Source organism: Scardinius erythrophthalmus (genome assembly GCF_964197995.2).
Source record: "Scardinius erythrophthalmus genome assembly, chromosome: 21".
Taxonomy (NCBI): domain Eukaryota; kingdom Metazoa; phylum Chordata; class Actinopteri; order Cypriniformes; family Leuciscidae; genus Scardinius; species Scardinius erythrophthalmus.
Window position 1 is genome coordinate 16,295,461 of NC_138241.1, and position 22,426 is coordinate 16,317,886.

At 40.0% G+C, this 22,426-nt stretch overlaps 2 protein-coding genes across 3 annotated transcripts; both read left to right on the forward strand.

The window, feature by feature from the left end:
• The first annotated feature begins 1,483 nt into the window (after window positions 1-1,483).
• LOC308681993 (deubiquitinase DESI2-like) lies at window positions 1,484-15,792 on the forward strand. Its single transcript, XM_081351392.1, has 7 exons — window positions 1,484-1,660; window positions 3,203-3,339; window positions 4,665-4,760; window positions 11,273-11,345; window positions 13,381-13,474; window positions 13,551-13,692; window positions 13,855-15,792. Exons 1-7 carry the CDS (start codon window positions 1,597-1,599, stop codon window positions 14,101-14,103), a joined length of 855 nt encoding a protein of 284 aa, XP_081207518.1. The 5' UTR covers window positions 1,484-1,596; the 3' UTR covers window positions 14,104-15,792.
• Window positions 15,793-16,604: 812 nt separating this feature from the next.
• On the forward strand, window positions 16,605-21,289 carry srsf5a (serine and arginine rich splicing factor 5a). 2 transcript variants are annotated; one of them, XM_081351385.1, is made up of 8 exons: window positions 16,605-16,734; window positions 17,332-17,481; window positions 17,567-17,637; window positions 17,974-18,105; window positions 19,097-19,166; window positions 20,334-20,407; window positions 20,491-20,598; window positions 20,679-21,289. In XM_081351385.1, the coding sequence occupies exons 2-8, from the start codon at window positions 17,356-17,358 to the stop codon at window positions 20,890-20,892; spliced, it is 795 nt and encodes a 264-aa protein (XP_081207511.1). In that variant the 5' UTR covers window positions 16,605-16,734; window positions 17,332-17,355; the 3' UTR covers window positions 20,893-21,289. The 2 variants fall into 2 exon arrangements, with proteins under 2 accessions (XP_081207511.1, XP_081207512.1); XM_081351386.1 differs by having other exon boundaries at window positions 16,701-16,734; window positions 17,974-18,087.
• The last annotated feature ends 1,137 nt before the right edge of the window (window positions 21,290-22,426 follow it).

Below are 22,426 nucleotides of genomic sequence, written 5' to 3' on the forward strand. Positions count from 1 at the left end.
AGTATGAATGTGTGTAGTATGAATGTAATTTGGACGCACTACATCCGCCATGTTGTCATTATCATGTGACCTACCAGGGTCAGTTATGTCACATCACTGCCATTCATAAGTCCTCTCCCGTGGCCTCATGCTGCATTCACAAGGGGCATCAACGCTTGACCTACTATATAGTACTATATAGTAGGTAAGTATGCGATTTCGGATGCAGCCATAGACATACTTCTTTAGTCACATACTGTTTTTCACCTACTATATAGTTTTAGTCGCATACTGTTTCGCCTACTGTATAGTTTTAGTCGCATACTGTTTTTCGCCTAGTACTATATAGTATGTATGTGATTTTGGACGCAGCCATAGACAAATGCCTACTTCAGTCAAATACTTTTCACCTACTATATAGTTTTAGTCACATACTGTTTTTCACCTACTGTATAGATTTAGTCGCATACTGTTTTTCGCCTAGTACTATATAGTTTGTATGTGATTTTGGACGCAGCCATAGACAAATGCCTACTTCAGTCAAATACTTTTCGCCTACTATATAGTTTTAGTCACATATTGTTTTTCTCCTACTATATAGTAGGTAAGTATGCGATTTGGACGTAATGATAGACATACTTTAGTAACATACTGTTTTTAGCCTACTATATAGTAGGGAAGTATGCAATTTGGATGTAGTAATAGACATACTTTAGTAACATACTATTTTTAGCCTACTACTATATAGTAGGGAAGTATGCGATTTCATATACAGCCATATTCATAGGCCTAGGCCTACTTCTTTAGTCACATACTGTTTTTCACCTACTATATAGTTTGTCACATACTGTTTTTCACCTACTATATAGTTTTAGTTACATACTGTTTTTCTCCTACTATCTAGGTAAGTATGCGATTTGGACACAGCCATAGACATACTTCTTTAGTCACATTCTGTTTTTCGCCTATTATATAGTTTTAGTCACATACTGTTTTTGCCTACTATATAGTAGGGAAAAATGTGATTTCGGATGCAGCCATAATGTCTAAAAGATTTGTTCACAAATCACGTATGAGTCGGTACGAGTGGTCAACCGGTCACCGATTCACTGAACAGAGAACTGCCTCTTTCAAACAAGTCGCTTGCGCTGACTGTATGGACATTTGACTGGTGTGGAAAAACAAGCACAAATCTTACAAATAAAACATACTGAAAATTTGTACGACTTGAGTGTATAATAGTTTAAAACAAGTAGGCTATTATTATTTTTTCAGCCAAGAGATGCAAATGAATTATTTTGTAGTTGAATGTGCTATTTAATACAATTCCAATACACATCTAATCGAAAAAAGCAATAACATCAATAGTTTTAGAGCATATACTACACAGATTTCTTTACATATTTGTGATGCAATATGGCGAGCTGTTGCAAGAACCGACTCCCGAAGATGAGTCACTGCAGTGCGCTTTGAAAGTGTTCAGCTGCTGTCCTCTAGGGGGCAGTGACGGGTGCGCTCGTGTCCCGGCAGCATTAGAGAGGAAGCAGGCGGAGCTCCGCACGCTTTAGGAGGCTTTTTAGCTGTTTCGGGAATAAAAAGTAGAACTTTTCCGACATCATGAACGGATCCGCACACAGCGCGGCGAGCGTTACAGATATTACACTGAAAAGAGGCCCGGCTGGTAAGTTTGGCTCTCTCTTCGACTTCTCCTGCACTGTTGGAGCTGTTGAAACAGAGTTCAGTCCGGCGGTTCGGTTCTGTGCCGCTGGTTCGGCCCGCTTCAACAAGAAGTGCTGATTTAACAGGCGCCGTAAACCCGGACAGATAATCCCGACACGAGTGGGTTCTTGCAGACGAGTCGATCGAGGTTTATTTAGAGACGTTTGTGTTATGAAAGCGAAAGTTCAGAACCAGGACACAATACACTATCAGCGAAATCGACCAACATATAAAGACACATTTCTGGCAGATTCGCACTATGTTTGCCTGATATTGAAGTCTTTGAGGAGTTGTGGGTCTGGATCTGTGCAGGTTCTGAGAGCTGACAGTCTCAGCTGCCTGTTGACTTCGATTAAACTGTTATATAATGCGTTGGCGTGTGTGACCTTTGTGAGGTTATGGACTGGACTGCTCTGATAGGTCTGGACTTTGACTTTGATTAAAGGGTATGACTTGAAAACAATAATAGGATCTTCATACGTCATCAACACTGTAGATCAAGTCAGTCTGTTCAGCTGATACCAGGCCCACCCTACAACCCATTTCTCAATATTGGGAAAGAAAATGTAAATTAAATTAGACTTACTTAGACCCCTGGACTGGATCTGATATATTATTATTTAACATGATTTTACAATAAAGCAATACCAGGTGCAAAACTGTCCACCAGTGTGCAGTGATGTATCGCTATCCTACATTTTGACATTCTGTTATTTTGTTTCAGACTCTGTTGTCTTGCCGTACATATTCAGATTTATCTTTAATTACATTTTAAATTTTAAATAAATTGCGTAAATAAATCAAATACATTTAAAATTTGAAAATTCACTTTATCTACCGAAATGCGTGTTATAGCCTAGGTCTTACTGAATCAATCATCCTTGTATTTTTATTCATTTTTTCCCCTTGTAATGTTTAATCAAAATTGCATATCTTCGTCACTATTTTCTCTGGTGACATATGCCGGACTTCTCCAATCACTGAGTGATACCCATATTTCAAAATTCAATCAACTACTAATTTAAAGACACAAGTCCCCACTTTACATTTTGCCTTTTGATAATCTGGTTTCACTCGGATGTACGTCACAATTCAGAGGAAAAGATCTGTTGCTTTTTTCATTTCGTTGTGATTTTAAATTTGAGTTGTATCAACCTCTTACTAAAATACATAAAAGAGCAAAGACGACGAACTTTTTTTCCCTACTGCATAATTTCAAGCACTAATTTTAAGTGTTTCGATTAACATTTCTTACATTATGCATTAGAATAGATATAAAATGTTTCTGATAGCAAGGACTGCATTTCACAGTGATGTTTTCCATGTGTGTGTGAATTAAGAATGAGACCACTGTATCATAAGAAGTGATGCCTGGCTGGGATCATGTCTGTTTGTACACCATCTCCGTTTCTTCAGAAATCACTTTAAGGCCTTCTGACCATAGTTTAATCATGTAAGTAGTCCAACCTGGTGCTGTGTGTAACATCCTCTCCGTCTCTGTCAGGTCTGGGGTTTAATATAGTCGGTGGAGTGGACCAGCAGTATATAATGAATGACAGCGGAATCTATGTGGCAAAAATCAAAGAAAACGGAGCAGCCGCGCTGGACGGACGTCTGCAGGAGGGAGATAAAGTTATTGCGGTAAAACCACTGTAATTTACTGTACAAACTCAACAAATTATACTTTACTCATGTTTAATTCTTTTTAAATATCCGTGTACTTAACTGTGAATCAAAACTGCCACTTCACCAGAGCAGAAGTGGATACATTTTAACTTTAAAGGAACACTCCACCGTTTTTTGAAATAGGGCTTATTCACCGTCTTTCCTACATTTAGATAGGTGGGCAAATGCATTTTTGTCTCAGTGCATGCATTGTTTTAGTTTGGCAGCGTTGCCGCTAGCTTAGCTTAGCATAATGAATGGAATCCTTTGTTGCCAGCTAGCATATCGTGAGTGAAAGTGATCAAAACATAAAAATAAAAAAAACAAATTACTTCTTGTGGCCTGCATATTCACAATGAGTACAAATAGCAATGCTGATTAAGACTAGGCGATTTCCTAGGCAGATATTGACTTGGGACTATTGGGGTGAAGCACAGGCAAAGCACTGCTACTTGGGCGCAGAGATATCACGCAACACATGAAATCCCCCCACGTTGAGCCTGGTCATCGATGGCAGTACCTTGTCCCACTCGCCGCAGCACAGACACACTATTTCAGTCGGCATAGGTTGGCATATTCCCCCACATTCACACCACCAGTTCGTGTTGGCTCTCATCCTCACGTCACGTGGTTCTGGATCTTTATCTTTCACAAAATCCGCCATGTTCACTATGTCTACTGTAGGAAAAATAGCCTTCTACTATTCACACCGGTATGTTGACGGAAGTTGGGGAATTTCAAGTGTTGCGTGATATCTCTGTGCCCAAATAGCAGTGCTTTGCCTGTGCTTCACCCCAATATATCTGCCTAGGAAATAGCCTAGACTTAATCTGCATGCTGTTTGTACTCATTGTGAATATGCAGGCCACAAGAAGTAATTTGTTTTTGTTTTTAAATGTTTTGATCACTTTTACTCACGATATGCTAGCTGGCAACAAACTATTCCATTCATTATGCTAAGCTAAGCTAGTGGCGGCGCTGCCAAACTAAAACAATGCATGCACTGAGACAAAAATGCGTTTGCCCACCTATCTAAATGTAGGAAAGACGGTGAATAAGCCATATTTCAAAAAACGGTGGAGTGTTCCCTTAACTATAAACTATAAAATATATCTTTACATAAACGTTTGGAGCCAGTAAGATTTAAACTGTAATATTGTGAAATATTATTTCAATTTAAAATAACTGTTTTCTATTTGAATATATTGTAAAATGATATTTATTCCACTGATATGAAAGTTGAATTTTCATATATGCTCTTATTTCAAAATAAATGATGAGTACATGATTGTTTCGTGTAGATAAATGGCCAGAGGTTGGACAATCTGTCTCACGGTGCAGCAGTGGAGCTGTTTCGGTCTGCAGGGGAGGATGTGCATCTTCGCATACAGCAGCGAGTGAGTTCTGCTGGCCATCGCAATTGTGATGTAGATAACATCTCTGGGAACTGTCAATCAATCAGCTTCACTTACATGTGTTTGTATATGTCTACAGCCTATTCTGCAGAACGGCCCCACAAGCTCTCGTGCCGATGGAGAATCTTCATCTGCTTTCGGGACATGGACATTGTATACTGTAGTCGCCCTGGCAGTAGTGACAGCAGGTTTCATCGCTTACAAACGCTTTCAGCTGAACCACCGGGGGCCCCGAGGCCCGTTTTAACCCATCACATTTTATAGACTAAAGTTTTTTTTTTTTTTTTTTTTTTGAACTCGTCCAAACATAACCAGGGAGTGAAAATGGAAACCCAGTTAATGGAAGCAGAATGTGCAAATTTTCTTTAATCGTTTATGCCATGTTATGATGACACGCATGTAGCTGTAAATTATTTTCACAATTAATTTGGTGATAATCATTGGCGTTTAACCAGAATATCCAGCATGCCTGATGACATCGCATGGTGGAATAAGGGAACAGGGATGATGAGTACAGTGTTTGGATCAACAGCTGCAGAAATCTCTGTAATCCGAACTAGACAGAGGGGCCGCAGGCAGGACTCCGAGGCCGAGGTGGAGCTGTGTTTCTGGGCAGAAGACAGACTGTCTTGCACCTCCAGAGAGTGCTTGAATGAGCCTGAGGTTGTACCATTAGATTAATTGAGGTATTCTCGGGTACCTGCTTGTGCAAGAGTATGTTCGAAAGCGTGCACGATGTGGGTTGAGAGTGGTTTTTTTTTTTGTTTTTTTTTTTAAATGCTTTAATTTCTCACTCATCCATGTTGGAACATGCAGGATGCATTTCAGTGACTGCAAAAGTGTGGGAAGTGAAGCTGTTCAGTTTGTTTATTTGCCATCAGTGCTTGGCCTTGTATTTGCTCTTCTTCCCACAGGGGAAACAAAACCTAAAGGTGGAACTTGTTAGAATTCACAATCAGAATGAAAAAGATGTATTGTTGATGTTGTATATGGCTTGTGTTTCTGGAATCCTCTTGTACACTAATTTTTTTTCTTCACCTCAACTCGTGCCTTGCCAAGTTGAGCTGCTGGTCTCAGCGCTGCAGTTTTATGGGCGGCAGTTTTATCGTGCTGCTTCTGACTGTAATATCTGTCCTGTAACTGACAGATGTGTTTGTGTTGTCATGGCAGATCTTCTGCAGGTCTGTGTGGATAAAAAAAACACATGTAAAGGCAATGTATGAAGTGCTCGTTCACATTTCACAGTTTAAATAATGTTAGATTCACATGCATCAAGCATTGAATAAATCATTTGTTTGAAAAGACAATTTACTTTTTGCTTCTCAGTATTTAAAAAAAAAAAACCGGCTAAATCATTAATTGTATTGACACTGACATCTACAGATGCAAGTGCATTTTTACATTTAAAGATGCAGAAATTAGAATGAATGTATTATGAATGAAAATGAATTTGTTTATAAATTAACATTGACCTAGATTAATGTGTTCTTTAAAAAAACAGCTTACCATTAAAAAATCATTGTTATATGATACCAAATGCATTAATGTTAACAAGACGAACCGTGTGGTAAAGTTTTATTACTGAGGATGGACGTAAGGTGACGTAAGGTGAAATAGTCAATTGTTTTTGTTGTAAATTTTTGCGGAAAAACACGCTTCACACTTATGTTTCCATCCAACGTTGCGAATTTAAGACAAAATTGGAATAAAGCAGTGTTTACATCCCATGTGTTTACAAAATCGTCACACATTTTAGGTGTAGAGAATGAAATTCGTCTGCTGGTTAGTCCGGTCATCCAATCACATCCACTGTTGATGCAAAGTCACGTGATTTATTTGGTAAAGGAGTTTCCATCGTAGTTTATGCGCATGTCGTCTTTTCGTATAAAAATTAAAAATTAATTGCTCATTTTTTAGAATGTATGCGCATCTTGGGGTTTCCATCCATTGTTTTTTATGTAATATCCCAAAATACGCATACAGAATAAGCTTTATAAGTGTCTTCACAGCCCCCTTCAGGATTTCACAGGAATTCTGATTTCTTAAAGGGATAGTTCACCCAAAAATGAAAATTCTGTCATTAATTACTCACCCTCATGTCGTTTCAAACCCGTAAGACTTTCACTCATCTTCGGAACACAAATGAAGATCAGAGCTTTCTGTCCCGCATTGACAGTGGTAGTCAACCACCAAAGGTAGTAAAGACATCAGTTTTAACTTTTAAGCCTCAAGTTTTATGAAGGGACTGTTTTATGAGTGCTTTGTTTGCAAAAAAGAAATAATAATAATAACCCAATGAATTTACCACTTTATTTACAAAATATTAATCTGTAAAATATTAATATCTGACTGTCAATGGAGGGACATCCGAAGATGAATGAAAGGGTTTTAAACAACATGAGGGTGAGTAATTAATGACAGAATTTTCATTTCTGGATGAACTAACCCTTTTAAGATGAAAATTTTATAATAATTATAGCTTTACAATATGATATGATATGAATTAATAGGCTAAATATAATAAGATTTTACTGTCGTCATAAAGCTCAGCTGTGTTCTGACTGGATTATTTTTCACTTTCACTAATACAGTATGCTACAGATCTTACATGTACATAATGTGTGTGTGTGTGTGTGTGTGTGTGTGTGTGTGTGTGTGTGTGTGTGTGTGTGTGTGTGTGTGTGTGTGTGTGTGTGTGTGTGTGTGTGTGTGTGTGTGTGTGTGTGTGTGTGTGTGTGTGTGTGTGTGTGTGTGTGTGTGTGTGTGTGTGTGTGTGTGTGTGTGTGTGTGTGTGTGTGTGTGTGTGTGTGTGTGTGTGTGTGTGTGTGTGTGTGTGTGTGTGTGTGTGTGTGTGTGTGTGTGTGTGTGTGTGTGTGTGTGTGTGTGTGTGTGTGTGTGTGTGTGTGTGTGTGTGTGTGTGTGTGTGTGTGTGTGTGTGTGTGTGTGTGTGTGTGTGTGTGTGTGTGTGTGTGTGTGTGTGTGTGTGTGTGTGTGTGTGTGTGTGTGTGTGTGTGTGTGTGTGTGTGTGTGTGTGTGTGTGTGTGTGTGTGTGTGTGTGTGTGTGTGTGTGTGTGTGTGTGTGTGTGTGTGTGTGTGTGTGTGTGTGTGTGTGTGTGTGTGTGTGTGTGTGTGTGTGTGTGTGTGTGTGTGTGTGTGTGTGTGTGTGTGTGTGTGTGTGTGTGTGTGTGTGTGTGTGTGTGTGTGTGTGTGTGTGTGTGTGTGTGTGTGTGTGTGTGTGTGTGTGTGTGTGTGTGTGTGTGTGTGTGTGTGTGATAGTAAAATTATTGCTGTCAAAATATTTTAATCCCTTGTCCTAGTGCCATAACCATGACTCTTGACAGCAGATACAAAATATTTTGATACTGTGACAAGTGGGTTCAATTGCTTATGAGGGATGGATGAAATGCAGAGAACTGCTCTGCATCTGTGTCCCATTGAGATGACTGACTCACGATAACATGCTGTATGTGTGAGTGGATGGGCTGTCTGCTGCTGTCTCTTTGTCTGCTGTCTGAGAACAGAAGCACGTGCCTTTGACAAATGACTACTGGTATGTGCATGTTTGTGTGTGTTTGTGTCTGTGTGTGTAGTAGTCCTCCTCATCAGAAATCAATACACTCAAAGGCAGCAGTGATTGAATGCACTTAAAGTAGGAGAGAGAAACAAAAGAGAGTGATAATGCAGTGCTTCCTCTGCTGGAGTCTTATTACATTATGGCTAAAGCAGAAAGAGTGGATGCATCCTGGTTAAAGATTTGGCTTATTTACATTTACTTCTAATGTATTTAGAATATTGAATAATCAGTATTCTAAATGACATACCTAAAAAGACACCTCTCTGTTCTGTAATGCTGTTTCATTATTTAAATGACAGCAGCAAAACATGTCTAACACATTTTCCTTCATGCACTTATGTATTCTAGATAAGACTTAACAGTGCAATTTTGCACAAACACCATCAATCAAATACTAAACCTATATGAAAACGGACAGCCTCACCGTGTTATGGGTTATACAGTAAGCATTAAAGTCATCTCCCTCTCTGTCACAAATAAACCCTCTGAGAGCTATGCACCAGCTTAGATGAGCTCCTGTAATAATGCACTGTCAAAAAAGTGTCAAATTCTGTAAACAATGCATGAAACACAATGTAACTGCAAGCAAAAATAACCTCAGCCCTAAACAAATGTAATGGCCTGCAGAAATTCTAGAAATATGTCTTCTTCATCCATAAAATATTAGGTGGTTCTATACTTTTCTTTACTACAAAAACATATTTGTAACAATATTTCACTGTAATCGATATGGATTGCCTTGATACATATTTATTTTTAGTAAATTATAAGGCCATGCAGACTTTTTACAAGTAAAAAGTTACTTCTTTTGCAGTAAAATATAATTTAATATTTTTTATATAATATATAATACCAATATGTTACAGTTAACCAACGATCAGGTAGCATTTAGCATTTTCGTTGTTTTCCTTTAAAATTATTATTCATTTTGTACAGTTTGTAGTTTATGTCTGTTAAAAGATTCTTCAGATGCCATTTTAACGTAACACTGTTATTTGGAGATCGGAATAATACGCATCGCCCCCGCCCCGATATAACGCTCTGCGCGGATGGAGGAGGGGGATGATGAACGCGCTGCGTATTGATCGTGATGATGATGATGATGATGTAATAAGCGCACGCTCCGCTGATTCTAGTGCACACTAGATTCCTCACGCTCGCCACCCGGCTAGAGTGATGTCACCATCAGTAGAATGAACCGTGTTTAGGAATTTGCACACCGCGTCCGTGCTGCTCAGCGCGGCCTCCATGAGGACAAACCCCGGGACTGCGGCGCTGGTGGCTGTTGGGGTCGGAACTGCACCAAGCTCCCTTCGACATCACATCTGCGACCCCAGCGCTCAGACAAGCGGCAAAACCCGTGCAATCGAAACACGCGCGAGCGCGCGCTTCTTTACAGCAACATTCTATATGGAATATTGGTCATCTTAACGGGAATCCAAACTCCTGATTTGGCTGACAGCCAGTCGTTGTGCATCACATATCATCTGCGCCCTTTCAGGACTTTTTTTGGTTAGTGTCTACCATTGAAAACCGGTGAAATAGGTCTTATTCGGTGCATGTGCTCTCTTCCCCTCGCGCTTACCGGAGACTGTCCGCGCGCTGCGCACTCAGAGGCCACAAGTGCCTGTTTTCTCTGGCTAGATTCACCATTGATGGAAACTGATGCCCTGTTGCCTTTCCTCGCCCGTGCCTACCTCTGCAGCCGCTGTTTCTCGGTTAGTAACGCGACCAGGCCCACGAGCCCAGCGAAACATCGCACAGAATGACTCTCTGATGGATAAAATGAAAAGAGTGGGTCGTTTATGTAGTGTTTTGGTCTTTTGGATGTTGGAGTAGCGACTTTGCTGTGTTTTTATCTTCTTTGGATCCGAAACCCGGGTGCGCGAGGGGCTCGAGAGCAATAAACGCCCGTTATTTTAAGGGACCGCGCGCTTCTCTCTCTCAGGATGGCAAATGAGCCCGTTATTCTTAATGTGTATGACATGGTAAGAACTTTAACCCTTCCATTATTTCATACTTTAGTTTACACCGTTTATCATAATAAACCTCGCTCCTTTTGGGCTCTAATTTTGCATTTTATAAAATAACAATACAAAGACTTAAGGAATGGTGTAGTGATGAAGAATCTGGGCCGATAACACAGAGGTTTCATTTTGAAAGCACGTTTTCAAACCTACTGTGAGTGTGTGAAGCATCTTTGACAGCGGTCTAGATAGATGACAGCGCGTGTGTTTTTACTCCCTGGCTCGAGGAGGCGCTGTAACCCCATCACAATCTGAACACTCGCACTAGATAGAACAGTGATTGTGGCAATCCAAATGTTTATTTAGGAAGTAACACTTCTTGTCATTAAAATGCTGTATATTTTATGCAATATTATGTCATAAAACCACAAGACAGACATTTTAACATCAAGAAAGTGACTAATGGGTACACATGGATTTATTAGTTTATTTTACATTTAATAAGACTCTATCTAAATACTATATCCAAATCAAAGTATGTATTATAAGTTAATTCATGCATTCCCCTGGAATACACACACCATATAAAACACTGGGGTGGGATAGACTAGTCTCTGTGTACATTAAATCATGTTCTGCATGTTCTATTATTCATGAAGGGCAGCTGGTGCACCTTTTTGGCCTCACACATACATGTTTTCTCTCAAGCTTCCCCAGCTTATTGTGTGTGTGTGTGTGTGTGTGTGTGTGTGTGTGTGTGTGTGTGTGTGTGTGTGTGTGTGTGTGTGTGTGTCAGGGCTTTGAACCATTCATTGATTTGAATGCCTTGTATATAGCTAACAGGATGCAGAATATAGATAGGTAGATAGATCCAGACATAGAGAAACAAATACAGTTACAGTTAATTAAAACATGATTGTATGATGATGTCGTTCTCCCTCTTGCTCTCTTAGTACTGGATAAATGAATACACCTCCACTCTGGGTATTGGAGTCTTCCACTCAGGAATAGAGATCTACGGCAGAGGTAGAGTGACATATTAAGCTTATTCAATGATTTAATATTTTTCTTTTATTGCATCAAACTCTAGACCTATACTGGAGCCTCAGTCCCATTTGTAAAGAACTTCATTACACACAGTGGAAAGGGTTGTTTCAGCTACTGGGACTAATTAGTGGACATGGTAGACAGTTAGTTTCCATTATTGATATATTTAGAGTGTCAAATAAAAAATACTACGACGTGAGGGTGAAGATAATATAGAACTGAATGAGCAACTGAATATCATTCATCATTTCAGTTTTTTTATTTTTTATTTAAGTAGTAGTAATTGGAGTTGCCACATTTAAAGGAACACGCTGACTTTTTGGGACTTTAGCTTATTCACCGTATCCCCAGAGTTCGATAAGTCCATACATACCCTTTTCATCTCCGTGCGTGCCGTAACTCTGTCTGACGCACCCACCGCTAGCCTAGCTTAGCACAAAGACTGGAGGTAAACGGCTCCAGCTAGCATACTGCTCCCAATAAGTGACAAAATAATGCCAACATTTTCCTATTTACATGTTGTGATTTGTATAGTCACAGTGTGTACAAATAACAAGGTCACATGAGACACGGCCATCTTCTAACCGTATACATACTGGGAACTATATTCTCAGAAGGCGAAGCACTGCTACTTCAGCGGAGTGATTTACTCCAAATCTGAGCGAACTCTCTGCTCCTCACCACGGGGCTTCTCAAGTGCTGCGAGCAAATCACTCCGCTGAAGTAGCAGTGCTTCGCCTTCTGAGACTATAGTTCCCAGTATGTATACGGTTAGAAGATGGCCGTGTCTCATGTGACCTTGTTATTTGTACACACTGTGACTATACAAATCACAACATGTAAATAGGAAAATGTTGGCATTATTTTGTCACTTATTGGGAGCAGTATGCTAGCTGGAGCCATTTACCTCCAGTCTTTGTGCTAAGCTAGGCTAGCGGTGGGTGCGTCAGACAGAGTTACGGCACGCACAGAGATGAAAAGGGTATGTATGGACTTATCTAACTCTGGGGGATACGGTGAATAAGCTAAAGTCCCAAAAAGTCGGCGTGTTCCTTTAAGTAATGTGATATATACACATACATCACTAATCTTCCTTGTTATTGTACGTTTTTGAGGAGTGAGGAGTGAGCCATGATTTGTGGGATCTTTACTCTAGCCTCTCATTAATACACAGATATATGTCAGAATAGGGAAAAAAAAGATGATTGCAATGTGATGTATATCCAAGTCAAACGGCTTCTCGAACAAGAAAAACATTTGACTTGATTTTGTTAACCAGTAATTGATTGGATAGATGATGTGCATTGATAAATAAAAAACATAAAGACAAGAATCGTCAATTTTGATTTCTTGCCGATATTAAAGCAGGGCCTTAACCACCATAAACATTGAGAGGGACAAAATGGCCAAATTTGTTCCCACCAATATTTGATATTCTTGATGCTGCTCTGTTTGTCGTTAGGATGAGAAAAAGTGGCTGGTTGCCTCTGCGGTCTAACTGCGCTCGTCAATGTCAAAATGATTGAGATGGTTAATCAAATCAGAGAAGGTACTGTTCACAGATACCACATATGAATTACAGCATAACACTTACATTTTTAATGGTGAAAGAATGCGAGGTAGGATGTAAGTTGCTAAACATTTAATATTTATGATAGAAATTTTAAACGACAAAAAGGAATATCCAAGAAAGCAAACCACTCCACTTTATGTCAGATTTCGCTGTTTTGAAATGAAAATAATCATTTACGTAACTGGATGTGATGAGACAAGAAATATTTGTTTTTAACATATTAGGCATACAACTAAGAGTGAATTTGTGCATGTTTTAAAATAAAGTTATTATTTGCTAATAGTTTAGATTGATTACTGTACTAAGTACATTGGTCCTCCCAATGTTCAAGACAACCTGGATTTAAAGTGAAGTATACCGTTCTTGTAAAATTCCTTCTAAAGTGACAGTCAAATTTTTTTTCCCAACCTACATTATCATTTGCTGTTTTGTTTCCATTAGAGTTTGCATATGGCGGCCATCCATATCCTTTCAGCGGCATTTTTGAGATCAGCCCTGGAAATGCCTCAGAACTGGGGGAGACTTTCAAATTCAAGTGAGTTTTACACAACCACATACACACAAACATATGAGCCATAAAAACCACATCACAAGTCCTGTTTTCTCTACAGAGAGGCTATAGCTCTGGGTACAACAGACTTTGCAGAGGAGGACATTGATAAAATAATGGAGGAGCTGGGAAAGGAGTTCAAGGGGAACGCCTACCACCTGATGCACAAAAACTGCAACCATTTTTCATCCTCGCTGTCTGAGGTCGGTTTACTCTCCTAATGACTTTTTCTGTCTTTCTTTTATGAATGATCGGACTATAGGCCATATACAACCTCACTGACTGATGATGACATGTATGCTTGTAATTTTTCTACACTCTCACATCATTTTATTCTCTCTCTCTCTCTCTCTCTCTCTCTCTAGTTGCTGTGTGGGAAAGAGATCCCACGCTGGGTGAATCGATTGGCATATTTCAGCTCCTGTATACCATTTCTGCAGAGTTGTCTGCCTAGAGAGTGGCTCACGCCTGCCGCGCTCCAGAGCCATATCTGCATGGGCCTTCGGAAGGAGAACACACACTCCCACACACACGATTCCAGCGACGATGAGCCCTCATCTGCCCCAGAGGCAGCCGCTGGAACCTCACACAGCTGCAGACACACCCGTGTGTGATCTCACATACACACACACAGTTGTACACTAATTTGAACACACATACACTCCAACCTCTGATCCTGCTGCTACAGCGCCTCCTGCTGGGCTGGATGAACACCAGACCTCATGGCGTCTCTGAAAGGGGAAATCAGTCATGCTTTTTCTGTAGAGCCTACAGGGATTTAAAAACCTTGCAATGGTTCTCTTAAAGTTTTAGAATTGTTTGATTTTCTACTGAGATTTTAGGGAAATCAAAACAGTGTTTGCCATTTAGTGTTCTCTCTCTTGTAAGTAGGACATTATGAATGATGGGTGAACATGATGGACTGCCCCTGCTGGTGTGTGACAGCACTACAGGCCCCTCAAAAATACTGAACTTTCAGTAGTCAATTCATTTCTGTTTGTCCCTTTGACTTTTAATCTCATCTGGGTGTTCTCTAGATTTAGCCGAGTTTGCTGTGTATTTAATTCTTTTCTATTTTGTGATAGAATAAAACTGTGTGTCATCTGCAGAGGAATTTACATTCCCAACCTTACTTTTTTCCTCAGTGACTTTAGTAATGTAAATCTGCTTTAATTTAATGATATGATGTCAAACTAATGCCATCTTTGGTTTACGTTTATTTTATTTCGATATCTTTGGCTGTATTTGTTTTATATTTAAGTTAAAGGTTTTCAATGAATTTATAATAAAAGGGCCGATGTCATCACGTGTCTCACACACTGACAGCAGTTGGAAATTGCAGCCTTATAACTGTAAGCCATTGATATGCTGGACTCAACTGAAACAAAAGCGCCATTTTTCTGTCGTTGAGGACACAAAGGGGGCATTTGTGAGGGTGATGTTGGGGGGTGGGAACGTGTGGGTGGGGTCTGCACATCAGGTCTGGTATCAGTAGGCCTACTGTACAACAGTGTTGTGGCTGAATGCGAGTGATTAAGAAAGATAGGGAATGTGTGTTGCAAAGGTGTTAATTGTCATTTCTCTTGACTTAAGTTATTGTGCTTTCTGGCTTTTAAAAGTGCAGACTGAAAAGATTGATGTTGATGTTAATATGAGTCATCCACACCTCACTACATGACTTTTGCACGGATTGTTGTCCTGATTTTCAGTCGGGAGGAGTCGACACCAGTTGCCAAAAGTCAAAACCAGGCTGCAGATTTCTCTAAAATCACATTGTGTGTGATGGGCACAGACTCCAGTTTTTTAGCTTCAGACTGAGTCCATCCAGTCGGAAGATATCAAACATGTTTCTGCGTGACTTTGTTGTATTTTGAAAGACTTGAAAGTCTGGTAGTGTGTGATCTTCAGTCATTTAGAATGGCCAGTTTTCCTTTGTAACCTTTTACAACCTCAGCAAGTGTATGATGCTCTTCAGCCTCTCTTCAGATTTTAAAAGTAGTGAAGCGTAATCCAGCCTCAACAGTAAATGAAGGTAACAACTAAAGGTTGTAGGGTATTTTCAGGCTCTGGAATAGACCTTAGTAAATGTAGATGCCATATCTAATTTTTCACAAGTGAAAATCTCTCTAAAGACAGATGCACAGTTCGTTCAATAGGTTGATTGACTTATGGTCCTATAGCAATTTTCTTAATACATGTCTTACCACAAATTTTGTTAGAAAAGCTAATTTTCAGTATTTCGTCAGCTGAAAGATCGACAGTTACAGTTAAGAACATTAAAATGTGTTTATTCATGAAATATTAAAAAAGGTGTATTCATTGACTATGGTCCATATCAGAGTAAATTATACATCTCTCAGTATTATTTTGATCTTTCTGTGCCATTTTGCCTCTCTCTTTGCAAATCTTCTCTAGAAGCCCACCTTTGCCGCTCAGGGTGGCATGGCATTGTAGGTGGAAACACCACCCATGAGTCAAATCTATGGGAAATATGTTTTTGGTGAAGTATTTATAAAATAGAATTTTATATTTGAAATATGATTCTGTTTACTGTTATTTTGTCAAAGATCTTATCAACCTGTAGAGCCTAATTCTTATGATGCTATTTTTGTTTAATTTAGTCTGAGACCAGAACTGAGATATTTTACTACAGCAAAGACCCATTTTGTAGGCATTCCTCACTGATGCCATTTCTAGCCTCGATTAGTACTTCTTGTTTTGATGTGATGGACAATTTCAGATATTTACAGATGAATATAGAGAATAAAGAAACTAAAAGGCTTTTCCCTGAATGTTATTGCTGTCACTGGGTGGAGAAGGGGCATTGACATTTCTGAATATTTTTAAACATTAATTAAATTAATTCACACCTAAGAGTCATTGTTCTCATGTGACTTGATATCTTCAGCAGAAGCCTAAAGATAATCAGGTCATGGAAACTTCCAGACTGGATCAATCCGGCTCCAACTGTGTTAATCGAGTTAAAATGCTAAAAGTATAAAGTCTAGCAAATAAATATCTCTCAGGACTTTTGATTAAAAGCTATAACTGGTATAAGTATATACGAAGACTAATTTTCAATGTGTTTACGTCTTTACAGTCTATGGTTTACGTACGCATGCACGAGCACGAGACTCTCCTCCCATTACCCTCCCCCCCTGCGCGTGAACACGCATATAAATGCTTCCGCGCGCGGCCGCGGTCCTCAGTCTCGAGACCAACGCCATTTTGTCCTGCAAGCAGAGGTGAGAGGACAAAGTAGAATTCTTAAAAATACTTTTTGTTTTAGATACATTGCTAGCTAATCGTTTTGTTTGAGTTTAGTTAAATGCAAATATAATTCGTTTCAACGGTATTTTGTCCGTTTTTACGGTTTAACATCGAGTAAATCTATCTGCGCATGCTGACTGGGCCTCGGCCGCACGCCTGATCCGTGTTCGCCATATTAGTCGTGGTTTATTCGAATCTAATCTTTTAGAATTGATAAACGTTTAATTAGAAAGTTGTAGCTGCTCTGATTTATTTTTGTACTCTAGTGGATGCATATTGTACTTATTGGTATAAATTCAGAACAAATAGAAACGTTAGATCAATCGTTTTAGGTACGAGTTTGTTTTATATTAGTTGAAAGACCTAGTGTTACAGAAAACCTTTTCGTTTAACGAATCGGTTGTCGTGCTTTCGGGTGTTTATTAATGCTGAAACGTGGATTTGTATAAATGATTATCCAGTGTTTATGCCGCGTGTGACCAGCAGGGCGGCGCACAAATGCTCTTTCCTGCAGTGTAAAGTACACGTTGCCAGACTGTTGATTAACAGTCCTCTTCACCCTCTATTCCTAGATTTCCTTGAATCTTTTTATCAACATGAGTGGATGTCGCGTGTTCATCGGCCGCCTGAGCCCTCATGCTCGGGAAAGAGATGTGGAGAAGTTCTTCAAAGGATACGGACGAATCAGAGAGATTAACCTGAAAAACGGGTTTGGCTTTGTGGTGAGTATTGACACTCTCAGGGGGTCTAATGTGTGAGGTGGTTGTGAAATGTGTCTCACTGCCCCCTACTGTCTGATTTCCACAGGAGTTTGACGACCACAGGGACGCAGATGACGCAGTGTATGAGCTGAATGGAAAAGAGCTGTGCAGCGAGAGGTGAGACTGAACCCAGAAAGATAGATGTACATGTTAGACTTCTTTCTTGTGGTTGGTTTATAATGAAAATTCGCCTAATTTTCTAAACTGAGGTTATGTCATTTTTAACAAATTTACTTTGTAATGTTTAATTAAATTATTGGCTTTCCAGTGAAAATGACAGACTTCTCTTTGGTCATGTATGCCTGACTTGTCCAATCATTTAGTCTGCCCCTGCAAGCTCATGTATATCTGCCTCCACTTTTGAGCGCAGTGTCTACACTTCAATCTAATCTAAATCTAACCAATGCATAAAACCAGTTCCTGGCCTTAATTTTTCTTTTTCATTAACTTCAGGGTGACTATCGAGCATGCCCGCTCCCGCAGGGGAAGAGGTGGTGGCCCAGGAATGGGAGGACGTTTCTCTCCACGATTCGGAGGGTATCGCCAGTCCCGCAATGGGGGTTCCAGGTGTGATGTCCCAGCAATGTGAGAGTTAAAACTAGGGGTGTGCACGATTATTCGAATTTTCGAATATTCGATCTAACTTATTCGAAAAATAAAATGCAATAGAATAAAATGCAGGGAATCCATGATAAATCCCAAGCACTAACTGTTATAATTAAATGCACTGGGTGGCGCTGTGGAGCGCGTTTAACAAGTTGATTGTATTTGATCACAATGTCGTCTGCTTCGTGAAGTTTGGAATTATTTGGATTAAAATCATCTTACTAAATGATATTTCAAAATGCAATTACTTTTAATCAATGAAAATTAGTTATCATAATATCACCGCCAAAATGAGAAATCACATGAAATCCAAACAGTCAAATGAGGAAAGACAGCTGTCTATCTCTGCATTCATGACTGCAGGTAAGCGCAGCTGTACCGAGTGAGCTGAGATGATAACTTATCAGATTGCAAAATATGATTTTGAGACATTATACAGTTTTACAGACTGGTTTAAGAACAGAAAAAACAAAGTGCTGTCAGAAACTTTGCTTAGCACACCGTTACCTTAGTGTCTCTGCAACGTCTGTCAGCGCAGCGTTTTCTCTCGAGCATGTGGATTTTGTTTTTCTCAACGTGAACGTGAAAAAACAAATTCTGACTTGAGTGTATATGTACAATAACTGGCGCAGTCTGCTTTTTTTTTTTTTTTTTTTTTGCTGCTTGAGCTTAAATGCTTTTGTTCTTTATATTTTGTTTACAATTTAATGTTTTCAACTTAAAGATATGTTTCAAACCTTAAGATATAACAAACTTGTGTATATTGCCTAATTGTAAGCTTGTTCAGAAACGGTGACAAACTTAAACTTCAAAAATAACGTCTTTCTAAACGTCATTTAAATGAACGAATATTTGATTATGAGGCCAAAAATTAGTGCAGTATTTTTGAAAAATGCCCATCCCTAGTTATCACACGCGGTTTGTTCAGATACAGTTAAGTCAAATGAATTAACCTCTGCCCCTTTCCTAGGTACGGACCACCAGTGCGCACGGAGCACAGAATCATTGTGGAGAATCTCTCCTCTCGAATCAGCTGGCAGGTGAGCATCCCGAGCGGTAGCAGCGGAGTGGTGTAGCAGCCTGCTGTTGTAGCGTTTCATCATCCCTGCATTTCTCTTGCCTTTGAAATCAGTACAAGCACACAAACTATTAGTTATCTTTGTTACTGTTAAACTGGAAGTAGAATTTCCTCTTCACCTCAGCCAAACCTTGCATAAGTAAAAAAAAAAGAAAAAGAAAAAAAAAATGATGAATTGAATGCTGAAAGGTTCTCTAACCCAGACCCATGTTTTTCAAACCTTTTCTTTAACAGCTGTGCTCTGGTATTCTTTAATTGGAGTTGCATGCACAGCCTGCGAGGTGCATAGCGCCCTCCCCTGGTTGTGTTCTGAATAGTGTCCCTCTGGTGCCTCACCCGACACGCAGTGTCTGCCGGTCTAAGTCTTGGCTGGGTCCGTAGCGCCAGACAGAGCCGTAGCACAGGATAGCCTTAGAGGAGCTGGGTAGCCGCTCTCTGGAGGGTCTGTGATGTCAGATCTGCTCCATCCTCCCGATCTGCTGTTTGGGTCTTATTCTGTTGGTGCTGAAGCGGGGAGGGGTGCAGGGTTTTGGCCCCTCCCCCATCCTCTCTCTCTGGTGGGGTCCGTTCTTACGGAGGCCGGATGGGTCGAGTCCGAGGTCGTTTTAACGCTTCATTGCTTCCGTTTGCTATTTGGACAAGTGGCTCTTTGCTAATGCCTTCTGTGGTTTGGAACGGTAAGTAGCTCATCACACTGGATAGTTACACGGTAAAGAGGGTTCTGTCACTTTAAATCTGGAGTTAGTTGTAAATGGAGAAAGATGCTACAGATTTCCGGTAGGTAGTTGAGAGACTTGCACAAAAAACTACTTAACATCATGAGAAGAACCAGTTCTCAGGAACTAGCTTAGTCAGGCGTGTCTCCATCTGAGGGCTTTGCTTCCTGCTGTTTCACACAATCTAAAAGACTCGTGTTGGCGAAAACGCTCTGGTAGTTTTATAACTGGTACAGATCCACAGGTAAGATGACATCTGTTGAGGGAGTTTTCTACAGGTGCGCCAGTGCACAATTTAGAGCAGATGCTGCAGACTGCAGTGTGTATTTAAAGTGGGTGCTAAACTGCAGTGTGACTCAGTGCTTTTGAGTTTCTTAAAAACGAGTCATTAAGTGCTTTTTGCTTTCCTGCAGGATCTGAAGGACTTGATGAGGAAGGTGGGAGAAGTGACCTTTGTGGATGCACACAGGACCAATAAGAATGAAGGGTAAGATCTTGTACATACACACACAAGACTGTGTTCTGACCGTCACATGCTTGTAACTGAGTGTGTCCTGATTTGTTTTGCAGGGTGGTGGAGTTTGCTTCACACAGTGATATGAAGAATGCCATCGAGAAGCTGGATGGAACAGATCTGAATGGGCGCAAGCTCAAGCTGTACGAGGATCGCAAGAGGAAGTATGTAACCGACAATCGCACTTGACTTCACGCTAAAATTCGCACAGACAAAATCTAACTTATTTCTCTTCTCCCCACAGTCGTAGCAGGAGTCGTTCCCGCAGCAGGAGCAGCTCCCGTTCCCGTTCACCCAGTCGGAGTCGCAGCCCTGAGCGTGGAAGCAAGCGCTCTCGCAGCCGCTCAGTCAGTCGCACCCCAGAGAAGACCACCAGCAACCGCTCCCCTTCCCGCTCTCCGACTCCCCCGAGGAAACAGAGCCGCTCCAGATCTGCCTCTGCAGAGAGTCAGCACTGAAACTAACTCTGTGTGTATGTGTGCGTGAAGGAGAGAATGAGCCTTTTTTCACTTATTAATGTGGCATCTCATTGTGCTACTTTAGTGTAAATTACTGACTGAGTTGAATGGATGTGAATGTGTGTGTGAAGATGTTTTGATTTATTTCTTATGCTAATGAGCTGGGTGGGTTTAAGTGATAATGGAGTGGGTTAAGACTAGATATTTTTGACATGTCTCATTTTGTTTTCTATTTTTATTTGATCAATATCAGTCCTGGAGTACTTCTGTAGAGAACTTAAATGTATGTGAGTTTTGTTTCTCAAACTCGCCTGTTAATTTTAGTTTGTCTTTATGGTTGTTCAACAGAAGGTTATGCCTGTATATACACTCTGGAATAAAGTATATTGATATTTGGCAGAGAGAGATGGTGTGTTTTCCTAATGCCCTCACATGATGTGTGTTGAAGTTGAATATTCTAACTATTTGCTTGGAAATAAACTCTTTTGCCATGATTTGGATGGAAGATGTGAAGCTCTGCTGATTTTCAGCTCAGTCCACTAGGTGATGCTGTTTCATAGCTTTCAAAAAGAAGACTTGAGATGAGACTTGCAATAGGTTTGATCTTTTACATGGCCATTTAATATTAGAAATACATGCTTGGTTTGGGTGACTAGAAGAGATCATTTGAATTTTTATTTTAAAGTTGTGGTTTCTAACTAAATGTAAGATCCCCTTTTCCAGAGGGTTGTGACTATTTGACAGTGATTCAAAACAAAACCCAAGATAGTTTCAGCTTTTTTGAGAAAAAATACTTTTCCCAGCTAGGGCCTCAACGTGTACACCGCACAGAACCTGGGCTTATTGATTCAGTCAATACGATATGAGGAGCGCTTGAAGCCTCCATTTCAGAAATTGATCTCTGTTGCTACGAGGATCCTGGAAACCACTGATTGAGGAATATGAATGAGAGGTAATATTGTTTCTTCTGCAGAGTCCAAGGACAAAACACCCTCCCTTTATGCCTCAACCAATCTGGTTTTCCCCTTCTTGCTCGTAAAACTGGTGTCCTCGGTGCACTGCGACGCTCTCATTCTCAAGGACAAACAGATAAAATCAAACTACAAACAACTGAAGTGCGTTGAGATCCGATTGCTGAGAGCAATTTGTGACGTATTGTGACGTACTGATGAGAATGAGAACCATGCCCAAATAGCGTAGGCAGGTGAACTGTTAATTACTGCACATTCAACTGGAACAGCCTGTCCTTTTGCTCTTTCAATTTCACTGTCAGTCACAGAAGCTGCAGCATTTTATAGATGCAGAGCTAAACAGTTTCAAACATAAAAAAAAAAAAAAAAAAAAAAAAAATTGATAAAGAGTAGGCCTATGCTATTATTATTAAAACTAGTAGATTTGCATTTCTAGCTATTTGGGAGTTTATATTATGGCGACTATCTGTCTGTTTGTCTGTCATAAAATTTCTGTATTGAACATTTTAAAGCTGATTAGATTTAATTTCTTAAATCTAGCTTGAACCCACCTTTCTGCTGGG